Raw genomic sequence first — 15,524 nt, 5'->3', positions numbered from 1 at the left:
GATCCAGGGGGGCCGGGAGCAGCCGGATCCCCCCAACGCGGCCCCCCAACCCCCCTGGAGGGCGGGGAGGGCCCGGCCGTGCCCGTGGCGGGGCTGGGCCGGTGTGACAGCCCCGGGGCGGGGAAGGGCAGGGGTTTAAACCCGCTCCCGCGTCGGGCGGCGAGCGGCGGCGGAGCAGCGGGACCGGGACACCTGCCACCAGCGGGCGCGACCCCCGAGAGCCGCCACCAGGAGCCTCCAGCCCCCAAAGCCGCCGGCACCGCGGGCAGGTAGGAGGGAGCCGGGCGAGAGGGGCCCGGTGGGCGTCGTGGGGCCGCCCCGGGGGGGCGGGAGGTGCTGGGGCAGGTCCCGGGAATGCCAAGAATGCGGCATCGCCCGCGCCCGGCCGCTGGCGCCGGGGTGGGACAGCGGGCCCAGGGCAACCATGGGGGCCATCGTCAGCCCCCGTGGGCCAGCACCGCGGGAGGGGGCTGGTCCCTGAGCCCAGAATGTCCCGGGAGCGGGACGGGAGGTGACAACTGCCCAGGAAGGACGGAGCCTGGGGAAAAGCCAGCGCTGCTCTGCGGCTTGGGATGTCCCAGGGATGGGGACACGGGACAATGACAGCGAGGGCAGGACAGAGCCCAGGGAAGAGCCGGTGCTGGCTCAGGGCCCGGCGTGTCCCAGCAGTGGGGACAGGGCACAATGACCGTGTGGGGACAGCGGCTCCAGGGAAAAGCCCGTGCTGGCCCGGGGCTCTGAGAAGCACGGGGAGTTCCATGGGGTGCCAAGGCAGGGACCAGCAGCACCATTCCTGGTGAGGAGGAGACACGGTGGGGTGGGATTGTCCCCTATCATCAGGCAGGAGCCCATCTGCCACCAGCCAGTGGTGGGACCGGGCGCCGTGTCCCTTGGGCTGTGGCACTGCTGGGACCAAGTGCTGGGCTGTCCCCAGCCCCGTGCAGAGCAGGACCACCCCAAAGTGCTCCAGCTACCCAGCGCGTCCCTGTCCCCTCTGTCACTGCCCAGGCCAATCCCCTACTGATCCCCCCCAGCTTCAGCCTGTCCCCACAGAGACCACCCTGCAGCCTGCCCTGGGCCTGCCAGACCCCCACCCTACAGAACAACACGACCCATCCCCAGCAGACAACTCTTGGGGAGAAGAGGATCCGAGAGCTGGAAACAGCTCTGCTCTGGAGACAGGCTGGGAGAGTTGGTCTGCCTGGAGAAGAGAAGGCTCCAGGGAGACCTTAGGGCACCTTCCAGTGCCTGAAGGGGCTCCAGGAAAGCTGGGGAGGGACTTTTACCAGAGAGGGTAGTGATAGGATGAGGGGTAATGGTTTTAAAGTGGAAGAAAGGAGATTTAGGTTGGATAACAGGAAGAAATTCTTCACTGTGAGGGTGGTGAGACCCTGGCCCAGGCTGCCTGGAAAGGTTGTGGATGCCCCCTCCCTGGAAATGTTCCACAGCAGGTTGGATGGGGCTTGGAGCAACCTGGTCTGGTGGGAGGTGTCCCTGCCCATGGCCCAGGGTGGGACTGGATGATCTTTAAGGTCCCTCCAACACAAACACGTCTGGCACTCTCTGATTCCATAATCACCACCCTGAAACCATGCTCCCGCTGCACCAGTAAACCCTGTCCCAGTCCCTCCCAGTTCCCCCCCTCCACGCCCCCCGCAGTCTCTCCCTCCACATACGGGTGCTCCCGGGGGTGCAGAGCTGGGGGTGTCCCCATGGGACAGGGGTACCTGTCCTGCTCACCCCTGCGCGGGGCGGAAGAGCCCGGGAGCCGGTGGTGACTCAGCCCCGGGGGTGCCAAGGGGCAGGGCGAGTGACGGCTCCAGAGCCAGGGCTCAACCAGCGCTTTCCCTGACGCTGCCAGGAGCCAAAGCAGTAGCGCTGGGATTGCTGCTGCCAGGGAGATCTGCAGCGTCGGGAGAGACGGTGGCCCGGGGGGGACGGCGGGTGCCAGCGGCGGAACCTGCGCCAGCGTCTCCCGGCACAGCCGGTTACTAAAAGTTTCCATGAAGCTGACGTCTTCCAACAGCAGGAGCAGAGTCCCAGCCCTGCCCCACACTAGCTGCCTCCTCCACACCTCAACCTCAAGTGGTCCTGCCCTGCCCTCCCAGCCCTGCTGGGAACTGAGGTTCCAGCTGCGTTATGGGGGGCAGCCCCCAAATTCCCTCTGCACTCTGGTGCTGGGGTCTGGGATGTGCAGGGATCTGCCAGGAGCCCCCTGGATACTGCAGCCACCCCTGTGCCCATGGCATGGCCAGGCTGATCCCAGCACATCCGAGCTGGCATCAGGAGCTTGCCCAAGCTGCCCAGAGAAGCTGTGGCTGCCCCATCCCTGGCAGTGTTGAAGGGCAGGTTGGATGGGGCTTGGAGCAGCCTGGGCTGCTGGGAGGTGTCCCTGCCCATGGCAGGGGGGTTGGAACTAGATGGACACCCCCGCTCTCAGCCCCTTGCTCGCCCCATTGATCCCAGGCAGAGACCCCCGCTCCCGGCGCCCCCTCCCCTCTCCCGTGGTGGCTCCAGCCCAGCCCCTCCCCTCGGCAGAGCGGTGCCCCATGCGGGCCCCCCGCCCGTCCCCACCTCTTGGCGGCAGAGCCGGGAGCGCTCCTGGACCTGCCAACACAACCAGCACCGCCCGGGCAGCGCCGCAAACACCGCCCCGCCCGCTGGGACCTTCACGCCGCACCGGCAGTGAGGTGGGAGCACGGCGGGGACCCGGGACCCTGGAGAGGACAAGGTGCTGGGGAGTGGGATGAGCTGGAGTGGGCAGCACGGGATGGAAAGGGGTCAGAGCCTCGTTGGAGGGGCTGGTTCCGTGGTGAGCGGGGCTCTGGGCACAGCACCGGCGCCGCGCTGCTCAGCGCTCCCTGGGGTGTTTGCGCTGGGCAGGACGTGGGTCGCCCCAAGCTCCCGGGCAGGTCCCGTGCCCCGGGTTTGTCTGGTCTGCTCCATCCCCACCTGGTGGGTTGTCCTGGTGTCAGCTCCCCCGGGGCTGCTGCAGAGACAGCCCTGCTGCGGCTGGGCCGGGGAATTCCAGACTGGTCTGAAGAAGGAGGGACCTTAAAGCCCATCCAATCCCACCCTGGGCCATGAGCAGGGACACCTCCCACCAGACCAGGTTGCTCCAAGCCCCATCCAGCCTGCTCTGGAACATTTCCAGGGAGGGGGCATCCACAACCTTTCCGGGCAGCCTGGGCCAGGGTCTCACCACCCTCACAGTGAAGAATTTCTTCCTGTTATCCAACCTAAATCTCCTATGTTCCACTTTAAAACCATTACCCCTCATTCTATCACTGCCCTCTCTGGTAAAAAGTCCCTCCCCAGCTTTCCTGGAGCCCCTTCAGGCACTGGAAGGTGCTCTCAGGTCTCCCTGGAGCCTTCTCTTCTCCAGGCTGAACACCCCAACTCTCCCAGCCTGGCTCCAGAGCAGAGCTGCTCCAGCCCTCCCAGCATCTCCGGGGCCTCCTCTGGACTAGGCTCCAATAGCTCCATGTCCTTCCTGTGCTGAGGGCTCCAGAGCTGGACACATCACTCCAGGTGGGGTCTCACGAGTGAGGAGCAGAGAGGCAGAACCACCTCCCTTGACTAGCTGGTCACACTTCTTTTGATGGAGCCCAGGACACCACTGGGTTTTCGGGGCTGCGAGTGCAAATTGCCAGATCACGTAGAGCTTTACATCGACCAGCACCCCCAGGTCCTTCTCCTCAGGGCTGCTCTCCATCCATTCTCCCCCCAGCCTGGATTTGTGCTTTTGGTTGCCCCAAGCCAGGGGCAGGACCTTGCACTTGGCTTTGTTGAACTCCATGAGGTTGGCATGGACCCACCTCTCCAGCCTGTCGGTGTCCCTCTGCATGGCCTCCCTTCCCTCCAGCTTGTCAACCACACCACACACTTTAGTGTCGTCAGCTCAGCCTTTGGCTGTTACTTCCTTCTGCCTGTGAGATACTTCCTGGTCTTTTCCCTGCATGCAAATAATCAGAAAAGTTGAATTCTTACCAAGCTTTCCTATTCTCTCCCCTCTCTCCAGACCATCTTGACAGCCGTGGAAGGAGTGGAGCGGGAGGATGGAGAGCAAGCCAGCAGTGAATGGCCAAGCTGGCCCCCTCGCTTGCCAGGACAACGTGCCAGGAGCAACCCTCTGGTGCCAGGACGTGGGGCCTGGAAAACAGAGGAGAGCAGCTGACAGGGACAGGACAGTGATGGACACTTCCCGTGAGCCTTCGGAGGCAGCTGGCAGCATTGCTGGAGTCTACGTAGAGGCTTCCAAGAAGGTCATGAGCTTTTATGATGCCACCAGAGAGCATCTCCTGAGTTTGGATTGTGCTCTGTGGCTCCTGGAGGCCCAGGCAGCCACGGGTGGCATTGCTGACCCGCTGAGGAGGAGCCACGAATCGGTGGCAGAGGCTGTGCAGCGGGGGCTGGTGGGGCTGGAGCTGAGGGAGAGGCTCCTCTCTGCAGAGAAAGCTGCTACTGGCTTCCTGGACCCCTACACAGAGGAGAAAATCCCCCTCTTCCAGGCTATCCAGAAGGAGCTGGTGGGGAGGGAGCAGGGGGCCCGGCTGCTGGAGGCGCAGCTGGCAACCGGAGGTGTCCTGGACCCGGCCACGGGCGGCCGGCTGCCGGCAGACACCGCCTGCCAGAGGGGGTACCTGGGCGAGGAGATGAGGCAGCTCCTCTCCGACCCCAGCAATGAGGACAGCAAAGGGTTCCTCGACCCCAGTACGATGGGTAAGGTCACGTACATGGAGCTGATGAAGAAGTGTGTTGTTGATCCGGCCTCAGGCTTTCTCCTCCTGCCCCTGCAAGTCACCTTTGCAGGGCTGGGGGGGAGGGTGAGCAGCAGGGACCTGCTGGACTCTGGCATCATCAGCCCTGACCTGTTCAGAGGTCTCGAGGAGGGAAGAGTTTCTGCCCAGGAGGTGGCAGAGAATGACTCCATTCAGCAGTTCCTGCGTGGGACGAGGAGTGTGGCTGGTGTTGTCCTGCCTCCCAGTGAGAGGAAGAGCCTTTACCAGGCCCTGAGAGAGCATCTCCTCATGCCTGGTGCTGCTCTGATGCTCCTGCAGGTCCAGGCCTCCACCGGCAGCCTGACTGACCCCATAAAGAACAAAAGCTACTCAGTTGATGAGGCTGTCAGGGTTGGTCTCATTGGCCCAGAGCTTCATGAGAAGTTGTCTTCAGCTGAGAGGACCATCACTGGCTACCGGGACCCCTGCACTGGAGAAATGCTCTCTCTGTTCCAAGCCATCAGGAAAGGCTTCATCCCCAGGGATCATGGCATTTGCCTTCTGGAGGCACAGATGGCCACGGGGGGGATCATTGCTCCTGGCAGGCACCTCCGTGTCCCCACAGAGACAGCTTGCAAGTGGGGGTACCTGGATGAGGCCACAAAACAGCTTCTCTCCAGTCCTACTGAAGACATGAAAGGGTTCTTGGACCCCACCTCCAAGGAGAAGCTGATCTACGCAGACCTGCTCAAGTGCTGTGTCACTGACCCCATCACAGGGCTCCTCCTGCTGCCACTTGGTGGAGGCAGCAGAGAAGGATCCCTCTTCTTTGACCACAGGACCCAAACAGCTCTGGAAAACACAGAGGTGCCCATCTCTGTGGGGAAATTCAAGGGGAAGTCGGTGTCTCTCTGGAAGCTCCTCTTCTCAGACTACATCCAGGGTGAGCAGAGAGCTGCTCTGGCCCAGCAGTACCTTTCAGGAACCCTCTCTATGCAGGAACTGGGTGAAGCAGTCAGGGCCACCGTTGAGGAGATGGCTTCCACTGCTAACCTCACCTTTGAAGGACTGAGGGACCGCGTGACAGCCAACCAGCTCCTGAGCTCTGAAATCATCAACAAAGATTTGTTTAAGAAACTGAAGGAGGGAGAAACATCAGCCAAGGAAGTTGTCAGTATGGACACGGTCAAGAAGTACCTGCAAGGGACAGGTAGCATTGGTGGGCTCCTGCTTCCTGACTCCCAGGAGAAGATCAGCATCTACCAGGCAAAGCGGAAAGGACTTTTGAGGCCAGGGACATCCCTGATTCTCCTGGAGGCACAGGCTGCGACCGGGTTTGTCATTGACCCCACTGCCAACAAAAGGTATTCCGTGGATGAGGCTCTGAGAGCCAACGTCATCGGCCCAGATGTGTACGACAAGCTGCTGGCAGCGGAGAAATCGGTCACCGGCTACAGGGACCCCTACTCAGGAGACAAGATCTCCCTCTTCCAGGCCATGAAGAGGGAGCTGATTGTCAAGGAGCACGGCATCCGCCTGCTGGAGGCCCAGATCGCCACGGGCGGCATCATCGACCCCGTGCACAGCCACCGCATCCCTGTGGAGGTGGCCTACAAGAGGGGCTACTTCGACAAGAAGATGAACTTGATCCTTTCTGACCCCAGCGACGACACCAAGGGCTTCTTCGACCCCAACACCCATGAGAACCTCACCTACCTGCAGCTGAAGGAGAAGTGCATCACAGAGCCAACCACTGGGCTCTGCCTGCTTCCTCTGAACAGCAGGAAGCGCCAGTTCATCGATGACACCACCAGACGGGTCTTCAGCAGCTCCTGGATGCCTGTCAGGTTCGGGAGGTTCCGGGGAGAGAAGGTCTCTGTGTGGGACCTGCTGAACTCTGAGTACTTCAGCGAGGGCAGGCGCCGGGAGATCTTCAACCACTACCAGCTGAAGAAGCTCACCCTGGAGCAAATCCGGGTCATGTTAGAGGAGGAAATGAAAAAATGGGCGCCCATCAAGTTCCTGGCCATGAGAGGCAGCGTCAGTGCTTACCACCTGATGGAGACAGGGGTCATTGACAAGGCCCTGTTCGAGAAGGTGTTGGAGGGATCCGTCACACCAGAGGAGGTCCTGCACATGGACTCTGTCAGGAAATACCTCTATGGCTCCGGCAGCATTGGAGGGGTTGTGCTGCAGCCCTCAAACCAGAGGATAAGCATTTACGAGGCCATGAAGAAAAACATCATGGTACCGGGGGTAGCCCTCCCACTGCTGGAGGCCCAGGCTGCCACAGGCTTCATCATCGACCCTGTGAACAACCAGAAGCTCTGTGTGGATGATGCCATCAAGGAGGGAGTCATTGGGCCAGAAGTCCATGAGAAGCTGCAGCATGCAGAAGGGGCTGCAACAGGCTACAAAGACCCTTTCACAGGCAAGAAGATCCCCCTCTTCCAGGCCATGAAGAAGGGCTTGATTGCTGACAAACAGGCCATGCAGCTGATGGAGGTGCAGATGGCTACAGGAGGCATCATCGACCCAACGTGTGGCCACTATATCCCCATAGAATCTGCTCAGAAGCGTGGGTGCCTGGATGAGGACACCAGCAAGGCTCTCTCTGAACCCAGTGACAGCACCAGGGCCTTCAGCGTCCCAGACAGCAAGGAGACCATGACCTATGCTGAGCTAATCCAGCGCTGCCAGAAGGACGAGGTCTCCGGTTTCCACTTACTGCCTCTGCCACAGGCAGCTGCTGCTGCCTACACTGATGAGGAAATCCAACGGATTTTTAAGGAAACTGTGGTGAAGGAAAAAGGGGTATCCCTCTGGGAACTGATCCACTCCGGGTACTTCACCGAGGAGCAGAGGAACGACTTCATGGAGAGGTTCCGCTCTGAGGAGATGTCGCTGCAGCAGCTGGTGACCCTGGTGCTGCGGCTGGTGGGGGAGATGGAGCTGAAGGCTCGGACCCACATCACCCTGCAGGGCCTGCGGGGCAGCGTCCCTGCTGTCTGGCTGCTGGACACTGGCATAATTTCTGAGGAGACGTTTGAGGAACTGGCTCAGGGTGTAAGAACTCCCGAGGAAGTGGCTGGGATGGAGAGCGTGAGGAGGTACCTGCAGGGCACGGGGAGCATTGCTGGCGTGTTCATAGAGGCATCCAAAGAGAAGATGAGCTTTTACGATGCCATGAAAAACAATCTCCTCCTGCCCGGGGCTGCCCTGAGGCTGCTGGAAGCTCAGGCAGCCACGGGATACCTGACTGACCCCACCACCAACCAGAGGCTCAGTGTGAGGGATGCTGTGAAAGCTGGTGTTGTTGGTGAAGAGCTCACTGAGAAACTCCTTCTGGCTGAGAGGGCAGTGACTGGCTACACAGACCCCTACACAGGGAGCTCCATCTCACTATGCCAGGCCCTCCGGAAAGAGCTGATTCCCTTGGGAGATGCTCTTCCCTTGCTAGAGGCCCAGCTGGCCACAGGAGGGATTATTGATCCCATCCACCACCACTACCTCCCACTCCAGGCTGCCTACAGATACGGCTTCTACGATGAGGGCCTGAACCAAACCCTCTCGCAGCTAAATGACAGCACCAAGGCCTTTTTTGACCCAAACACGAAGGAGAACATGACCTACCAGCAGCTGAAGGACAGGTGTGTTCATGAGGCCGAGACAGGGCTCTGGCTCCTTCCCCTGTCAGAAGACGCCATGTTCTGTGTGGATGAGCAGACCATGGAGGTGCTGAGATCTGTGACCGTTTGTGTCAACATAGGGCGGTTCAAAGGCCAGACAGTATCGGTCTGGGACCTTCTCAACTCTGAATACCTCTCAGACAGCAAGAGAAGAGAGCTAGTGCAGAAGTACAAAGAGGAGAAGGCCAAAGTGCTACAAGAAATCATAACAATTGTCACCACGATCATCAAAGAGACCGAGACGCGAGGCAAGAAGTTTGCGTTCAAGGGCCTGCGGAAAAGAGTCTCTGCCAGCGACCTCTTCCAGTCTCAGCTGATAGACAAAAAGACCCTCGATGAGCTCAGCCAGGGGAAGAAAACTGTCAAAGAGGTCACAGAAATGGACTCTGTCCGCAGGTACCTAGAGGGCACCAATTTCATAGCAGGGGTCCTTATACAGCCCAGCAACGAGAAGATGAGCATCTACCAGGCCATGTGGAAGGGTATCCTGAGGCCAGGGACAGCCCTGGTGCTGCTGGAGGCACAGGCTGCCACTGGCTACATCATTGACCCGGAGAAGAACAAGAAGTTTTCAGTGGAGGAAGCATTAGCTGTGGGTCTAATTGGAGGGGAGATCTTTGAAAAGCTTCTCTGTGCAGAGAAAGCCGTGACGGGCTACACCGACCCCTACACCAAGGCCCCCATGTCCCTGTTTGAAGCTATGAACCAAGGGCTGATTGTGAGGAGCCACGGCATCCGCCTGCTGGAGGCCCAGATCGCCACGGGCGGCATCATCGACCCCGTGCACAGCCACCGTGTCCCCGTGGAGGTGGCCTACCAGAGGGGCTACTTTGACCAGGAGATGAACCAGATCCTGTCCGACCCCAGCGACGACACCAAGGGCTTCTTTGACCCCAACACCCATGAGAACCTCACCTACATGCAGCTCCTGGAGAGGTGTGTCCAAGATCCAGAGACTGGGTTGTACATGCTACAAGTTGTGCAGGAAGGAGGAAAATATTTCTACATTGACGAGCTTACAAAACAGGCTTTGAGGGCGAAGCTCCTTGAAGTGCAAGTTGGAAAGTTTAAGGGCCAAACAGTTTCCATCTGGGACATTCTCTGCTCCCATTACATCTCCCAGCAGAAACGGAAAGAACTAGTGATCCAGTACAAATGCAAAACCCTCCCAATGGAAGACCTCATAGCCCTCATCCTGAAAATAATTGAGGACACGGAGCAAAGAGCAGCAACCCTCAAGGTTAAAGGGCTGCGGGGGGAGGTGTCAGTGTCAGAGTTGTTCAACTCTGAGATCATCGACAAGAAAACCCTGGACCAGCTGCAGGATGGGAGACTCACCCTGGCCAGCCTCACAACGAGGGACACCATCAGAAGCTACCTGGATGGCACTGGATGCATTGCTGGGGTCCTGCTTCCATCAAGGAAAGAGAAGATGAGCATCTCCCAGGCCCTGGAGAGGGGCCTCCTCACCGAGCAGTGTGCACTGGGGCTGCTGGAGGCACAGGCTGCCACTGGCTTCATCATTGACCCCCTGAAGAATGAGAAGCTCTCTGTTGATGAGGCCATCTCCACCGGGCTGGTGGGAAGCCACTTGCACCAGAAGCTCCTGTGGGCAGAGAAAGCTGTGACAGGATACACAGATCCTCAGACTGGAAATAAAATATCCCTCTTCCAGGCCATAAAGCAGAAGATAACAGTCAGGGAGCACGGGATCTGCCTGCTGGAGGCTCAGCTCGCCACGGGTGGCATCATCGACCCCGTGCACAGCCACCGCCTGCCTGTGGAGGTGGCCTACAAGAGGGGCTACTTGGATGATGACATGTTTCTCCTGCTTTCTGACCCAGACCATGGCAGCAAAGGCTTTATAGATCCAAACACTCATGAGAAAATCAGTTACAGTCAGCTCCTGGAGAGATGCTCCAAGGACAGAGACACGGGACTGTACCTGCTGCAGGTCATGGAAAAAGACAAGGACTATTTCTACATCGATGAGCAAACCAAAAATACCCTTTTATGTACAAAGGTCCAAGTGCCTGTTGGGAAATACAAGGGACAGGTGTTATCACTTTGGGAACTCCTGTGTTCAGAGTACATCACAGAAGAGAAAAGAAAAGAACTGGTGAAAAAATATAAAAACAAATCTCACCACATTATACAAGGAATCAGTGAGACAATACTAAATATCATCAAAGAAAAGGAGGAGGACAGAAGTGATGTCTGGTTCCGAGGACTCAGACAACAAATTACAGCATCAGAACTTCTGAGTGCACAGATCATTACAGAAGAAACAATGGAAAAACTCCATGAAGGGACAGAGACGGCGCAAGATATCGCTCAGCTGGAGAGTGTGAGAAGGTACCTGGAAGGAACTGGCTGCATAGCTGGCGTGCTGGTGCCCTCCAAGGCCAACCCCGCCAAGCTGGAGAAGATGAGCATCTACCAGGCCATGTGGAAGGGCGTGCTGAGACCAGGGACAGCCCTGGTGCTGCTGGAGGCGCAGGCGGCCACCGGCTTCCTGGTCGACCCGCTCACCAACCAGAAGCTGTCGGTGGATGAGGCTGTTGCATCAGGGCTGGTGGGCAGTGAGCTCCATAAAAAACTTCTTTCTGCAGAGAGGGCGGTGACAGGATATAACCACCCCTGCACGGGACAAAAGATGTCCCTCTTCCAGGCCATGAAGAAGGAGCTGATTGTCAAGGAGCACGGCATCCGCCTGCTGGAGGCCCAGATCGCCACGGGCGGCATCATCGACCCCGTGCACAGCCACCGCCTGCCCGTGGAGGTGGCCTACCAGAGGGGCTACTTCGACCAGGAGATGAGCCGCGTCCTGTCCGACCCCAGCGACGACACCAAGGGCTTCTTCGACCCCAACACCCACGAGAACCTCACCTACATGCAGCTCCTGCGCCGCTGCGTGCCCGACCCGGACACGGGGCTGCTCATGCTCCAGCTGATGGACAAGGGCTCCGCCATCTACCAGCTGCCCGAGGAGGCCCGCAAAGCCCTGCAGGCCGCCCGCACCACCCTCAGCGTGGGGCTCTTCCAGGGCCAGAGCGTCACCCTCTGGGAGCTCCTCTTCTCCCGCTACGTCCCCGACCAGCGGCGCCAGGAGCTCCTGCGCCAGTACAAGGCGGGGACGCTCAGCATCTCCCAGATGAGCAGCCTCCTCACCGCCATCGTCACCGGGGATGAGGGCCACCAGCCGCGGCAGCGCGAGGCCCCGGCGCCGGCCCAGAACGGCGAGGCCGCGGGCTCCCGGCGGGAGCGGGAGCGGGAGCGGGAGCTGGAGCAGGCCCTCAAGTCCCGCACTGTCGAGGTCCCGGCGGGCAGCTTCCCCGGCCGAGAGGTCTCCCTGTGGGAGCTCCTCTTCTCCACGTACGTCTGCGAGCAGAAGAGGCAGGAGCTGCTGGGGCAGGTGCGGGCCGGCAGCCTGGCGCTGGAGGAGCTGGCCGGGCTCCTGCGCCTCCTGGTGCAGGAGGCGGTGGAGCGGAGCAGCAAGGTGAAGTTCACGGGCCTCAGGAGGCAGGTGACCGCCTCGGACCTGGCCGACTCGGGCATCATCGACAAGGAGACGCTGGCCCAGCTGGTGCAGGGCTCCAAGACGGTGCAGGAGGTGACGCAAATGGCCTCCGTCAAGCGCTACCTGGACGGCACGGGCTGCATCGCCGGCGTGCTGGTGCCCTCCAAGGGCGACCCCGCCAAGCTGGAGAAGATGAGCATCTACCAGGCCATGTGGAAGGGCGTGCTGAGGCAGGGCACGGGGCTGGTGCTGCTGGAGGCGCAGGCGGCCACCGGCTTCCTGGTCGACCCGCTCACCAACCAGAAGCTGTCGGTGGACCAGGCCGTCTCCAGCGGGCTGGTGGGCAGCGAGCTGCAGGAGAAGCTGCTGTCGGCCGAGCGGGCCGTGACGGGCTACACTGACCCCTACACGGGCCAGCAGATCTCCCTCTTCCAGGCCATGAAGAAGGAGCTGATTGTCAAGGAGCACGGCATCCGCCTGCTGGAGGCCCAGATCGCCACGGGCGGCATCATCGACCCCGTGCACAGCCACCGCCTGCCCGTGGAGGTGGCCTACCAGAGGGGCTACTTCGACCAGGAGATGAGCCGCGTCCTGTCCGACCCCAGCGACGACACCAAGGGCTTCTTCGACCCCAACACCCACGAGAACCTCACCTACATGCAGCTCCTGCGCCGCTGCGTGCCCGACCCGGACACGGGGCTGCTCATGCTCCAGCTGATGGACAAGGGCTCCGCCATCTACCAGCTGCCCGAGGAGGCCCGCAAAGCCCTGCAGGCCGCCCGCACCACCCTCAGCGTGGGGCTCTTCCAGGGCCAGAGCGTCACCCTCTGGGAGCTCCTCTTCTCCCGCTACGTCCCCGACCAGCGGCGCCAGGAGCTCCTGCGCCAGTACAAGGCGGGGACGCTCAGCGTCTCCCAGATGAGCAGCCTCCTCACCGCCATCGTCACCGGGGATGAGGGCCACCAGCCGCGGCAGCGCGAGGCCCCGGCGCCGGCCCAGAACGGCGAGGCCGCGGGCTCCCGGCGGGAGCGGGAGCGGGAGCTGGAGCTGGAGCAGGCCCTCAAGTCCCGCACTGTCGAGGTCCCGGCGGGCAGCTTCCCCGGCCGAGAGGTCTCCCTGTGGGAGCTCCTCTTCTCCACGTACGTCTGCGAGCAGAAGAGGCAGGAGCTGCTGGGGCAGGTGCGGGCCGGCAGCCTGGCGCTGGAGGAGCTGGCCGGGCTCCTGCGCCTCCTGGTGCAGGAGGCGGTGGAGCGGAGCAGCAAGGTGAAGTTCACGGGCCTCAGGAGGCAGGTGACCGCCTCGGACCTGGCCGACTCGGGCATCATCGACAAGGAGACGCTGGCCCAGCTGGTGCAGGGCTCCAAGACGGTGCAGGAGGTGACGCAAATGGCCTCCGTCAAGCGCTACCTGGACGGCACGGGCTGCATCGCCGGCGTGCTGGTGCCCTCCAAGGGCGACCCCGCCAAGCTGGAGAAGATGAGCATCTACCAGGCCATGTGGAAGGGCGTGCTGAGGCAGGGCACGGGGCTGGTGCTGCTGGAGGCGCAGGCGGCCACCGGCTTCCTGGTCGACCCGCTCACCAACCAGAAGCTGTCGGTGGACCAGGCCGTCTCCAGCGGGCTGGTGGGGCAGCGAGCTGCAGGAGAAGCTGCTGTCGGCCGAGCGGGCCGTGACGGGCTACACTGACCCCTACACGGGCCAGCAGATCTCCCTCTTCCAGGCCATGAAGAAGGAGCTGATTGTCAAGGAGCACGGCATCCGCCTGCTGGAGGCGCAGATCGCCACGGGCGGCATCATCGACCCCGTGCACAGCCACCGCCTGCCCGTGGAGGTGGCCTACCAGAGGGGCTACTTCGACCAGGAGATGAGCCGCGTCCTGTCCGACCCCAGCGACGACACCAAGGGCTTCTTCGACCCCAACACCCACGAGAACCTCACCTACATGCAGCTCCTGCGCCGCTGCGTGCCCGACCCGGACACGGGGCTGCTCATGCTCCAGCTGATGGACAAGGGCTCCGCCATCTACCAGCTGCCCGAGGAGGCCCGCAAAGCCCTGCAGGCCGCCCGCACCACCCTCAGCGTGGGGCTCTTCCAGGGCCAGAGCGTCACCCTCTGGGAGCTCCTCTTCTCCCGCTACGTCCCCGACCAGCGGCGCCAGGAGCTCCTGCGCCAGTACAAGGCGGGGACGCTCAGCATCTCCCAGATGAGCAGCCTCCTCACCGCCATCGTCACCGGGGATGAGGGCCACCAGCCGCGGCAGCGCGAGGCCCCGGCGCCGGCCCAGAACGGCGAGGCCGCGGGCTCCCGGCGGGAGCGGGGGCGGGAGCGGGAGCGGGAGCGGGAGCTGGAGCAGGCCCTCAAGTCCCGCACTGTCGAGGTCCCGGCGGGCAGCTTCCCCGGCCGAGAGGTCTCCCTGTGGGAGCTCCTCTTCTCCACGTACGTCTGCGAGCAGAAGAGGCAGGAGCTGCTGGGGCAGGTGCGGGCCGGCAGCCTGGCGCTGGAGGAGCTGGCCGGGCTCCTGCGCCTCCTGGTGCAGGAGGCGGTGGAGCGGAGCAGCAAGGTGAAGTTCACGGGCCTCAGGAGGCAGGTGACCGCCTCGGACCTGGCCGACTCGGGCATCATCGACAAGGAGACGCTGGCCCAGCTGGTGCAGGGCTCCAAGACGGTGCAGGAGGTGACGCAAATGGCCTCCGTCAAGCGCTACCTGGACGGCACGGGCTGCATCGCCGGCGTGCTGGTGCCCTCCAAGGGCGACCCCGCCAAGCTGGAGAAGATGAGCATCTACCAGGCCATGTGGAAGGGCGTGCTGAGGCAGGGCACGGGGCTGGTGCTGCTGGAGGCGCAGGCGGCCACCGGCTTCCTGGTCGACCCGCTCACCAACCAGAAGCTGTCGGTGGACCAGGCCGTCTCCAGCGGGCTGGTGGGCAGCGAGCTGCAGGAGAAGCTGCTGTCGGCCGAGCGGGCCGTGACGGGCTACACTGACCCCTACACGGGCCAGCAGATCTCCCTCTTCCAGGCCATGAAGAAGGAGCTGATTGTCAAGGAGCACGGCATCCGCCTGCTGGAGGCCCAGATCGCCACGGGCGGCATCATCGACCCCGTGCACAGCCACCGCCTGCCCGTGGAGGTGGCCTACCAGAGGGGCTACTTCGACCAGGAGATGAGCCGCGTCCTGTCCGACCCCAGCGACGACACCAAGGGCTTCTTCGACCCCAACACCCACGAGAACCTCACCTACATGCAGCTCCTGCGCCGCTGCGTGCCCGACCCGGACACGGGGCTGCTCATGCTCCAGCTGATGGACAAGGGCTCCGCCATCTACCAGCTGCCCGAGGAGGCCCGCAAAGCCCTGCAGGCCGCCCGCACCACCCTCAGCGTGGGGCTCTTCCAGGGCCAGAGCGTCACCCTCTGGGAGCTCCTCTTCTCCCGCTACGTCCCCGACCAGCGGCGCCAGGAGCTCCTGCGCCAGTACAAGGCGGGGACGCTCAGCGTCTCCCAGATGAGCAGCCTCCTCACCGCCATCGTCACCGGGGATGAGGGCCACCAGCCGCGGCAGCGCGAGGCCCCGGCGCCGGCCCAGAACGGCGAGGCCGC

General features: G+C 62.1%; 1 protein-coding gene across 1 annotated transcript in view; it reads left to right on the top strand.

Moving 5' to 3' along the window:
- The first annotated feature begins 4,058 nt into the window (after positions 1-4,058).
- Positions 4,059-15,524, top strand: part of EPPK1 (epiplakin 1) — a 28,809-nt gene continuing 17,343 nt past the window's right edge. The window contains 2 exon segments of the mRNA XM_051610315.1: positions 4,059-13,556; positions 13,558-15,514. Of these exon segments, the coding sequence (XP_051466275.1) occupies positions 4,059-13,556; positions 13,558-15,514 (11,455 nt within the window).

Source organism: Apus apus, chromosome 2 (assembly GCF_020740795.1).
Source record: "Apus apus isolate bApuApu2 chromosome 2, bApuApu2.pri.cur, whole genome shotgun sequence".
NCBI classification, from domain to species: domain Eukaryota; kingdom Metazoa; phylum Chordata; class Aves; order Apodiformes; family Apodidae; genus Apus; species Apus apus.
This window is presented reverse-complemented; position numbering and strand designations above follow the sequence as displayed.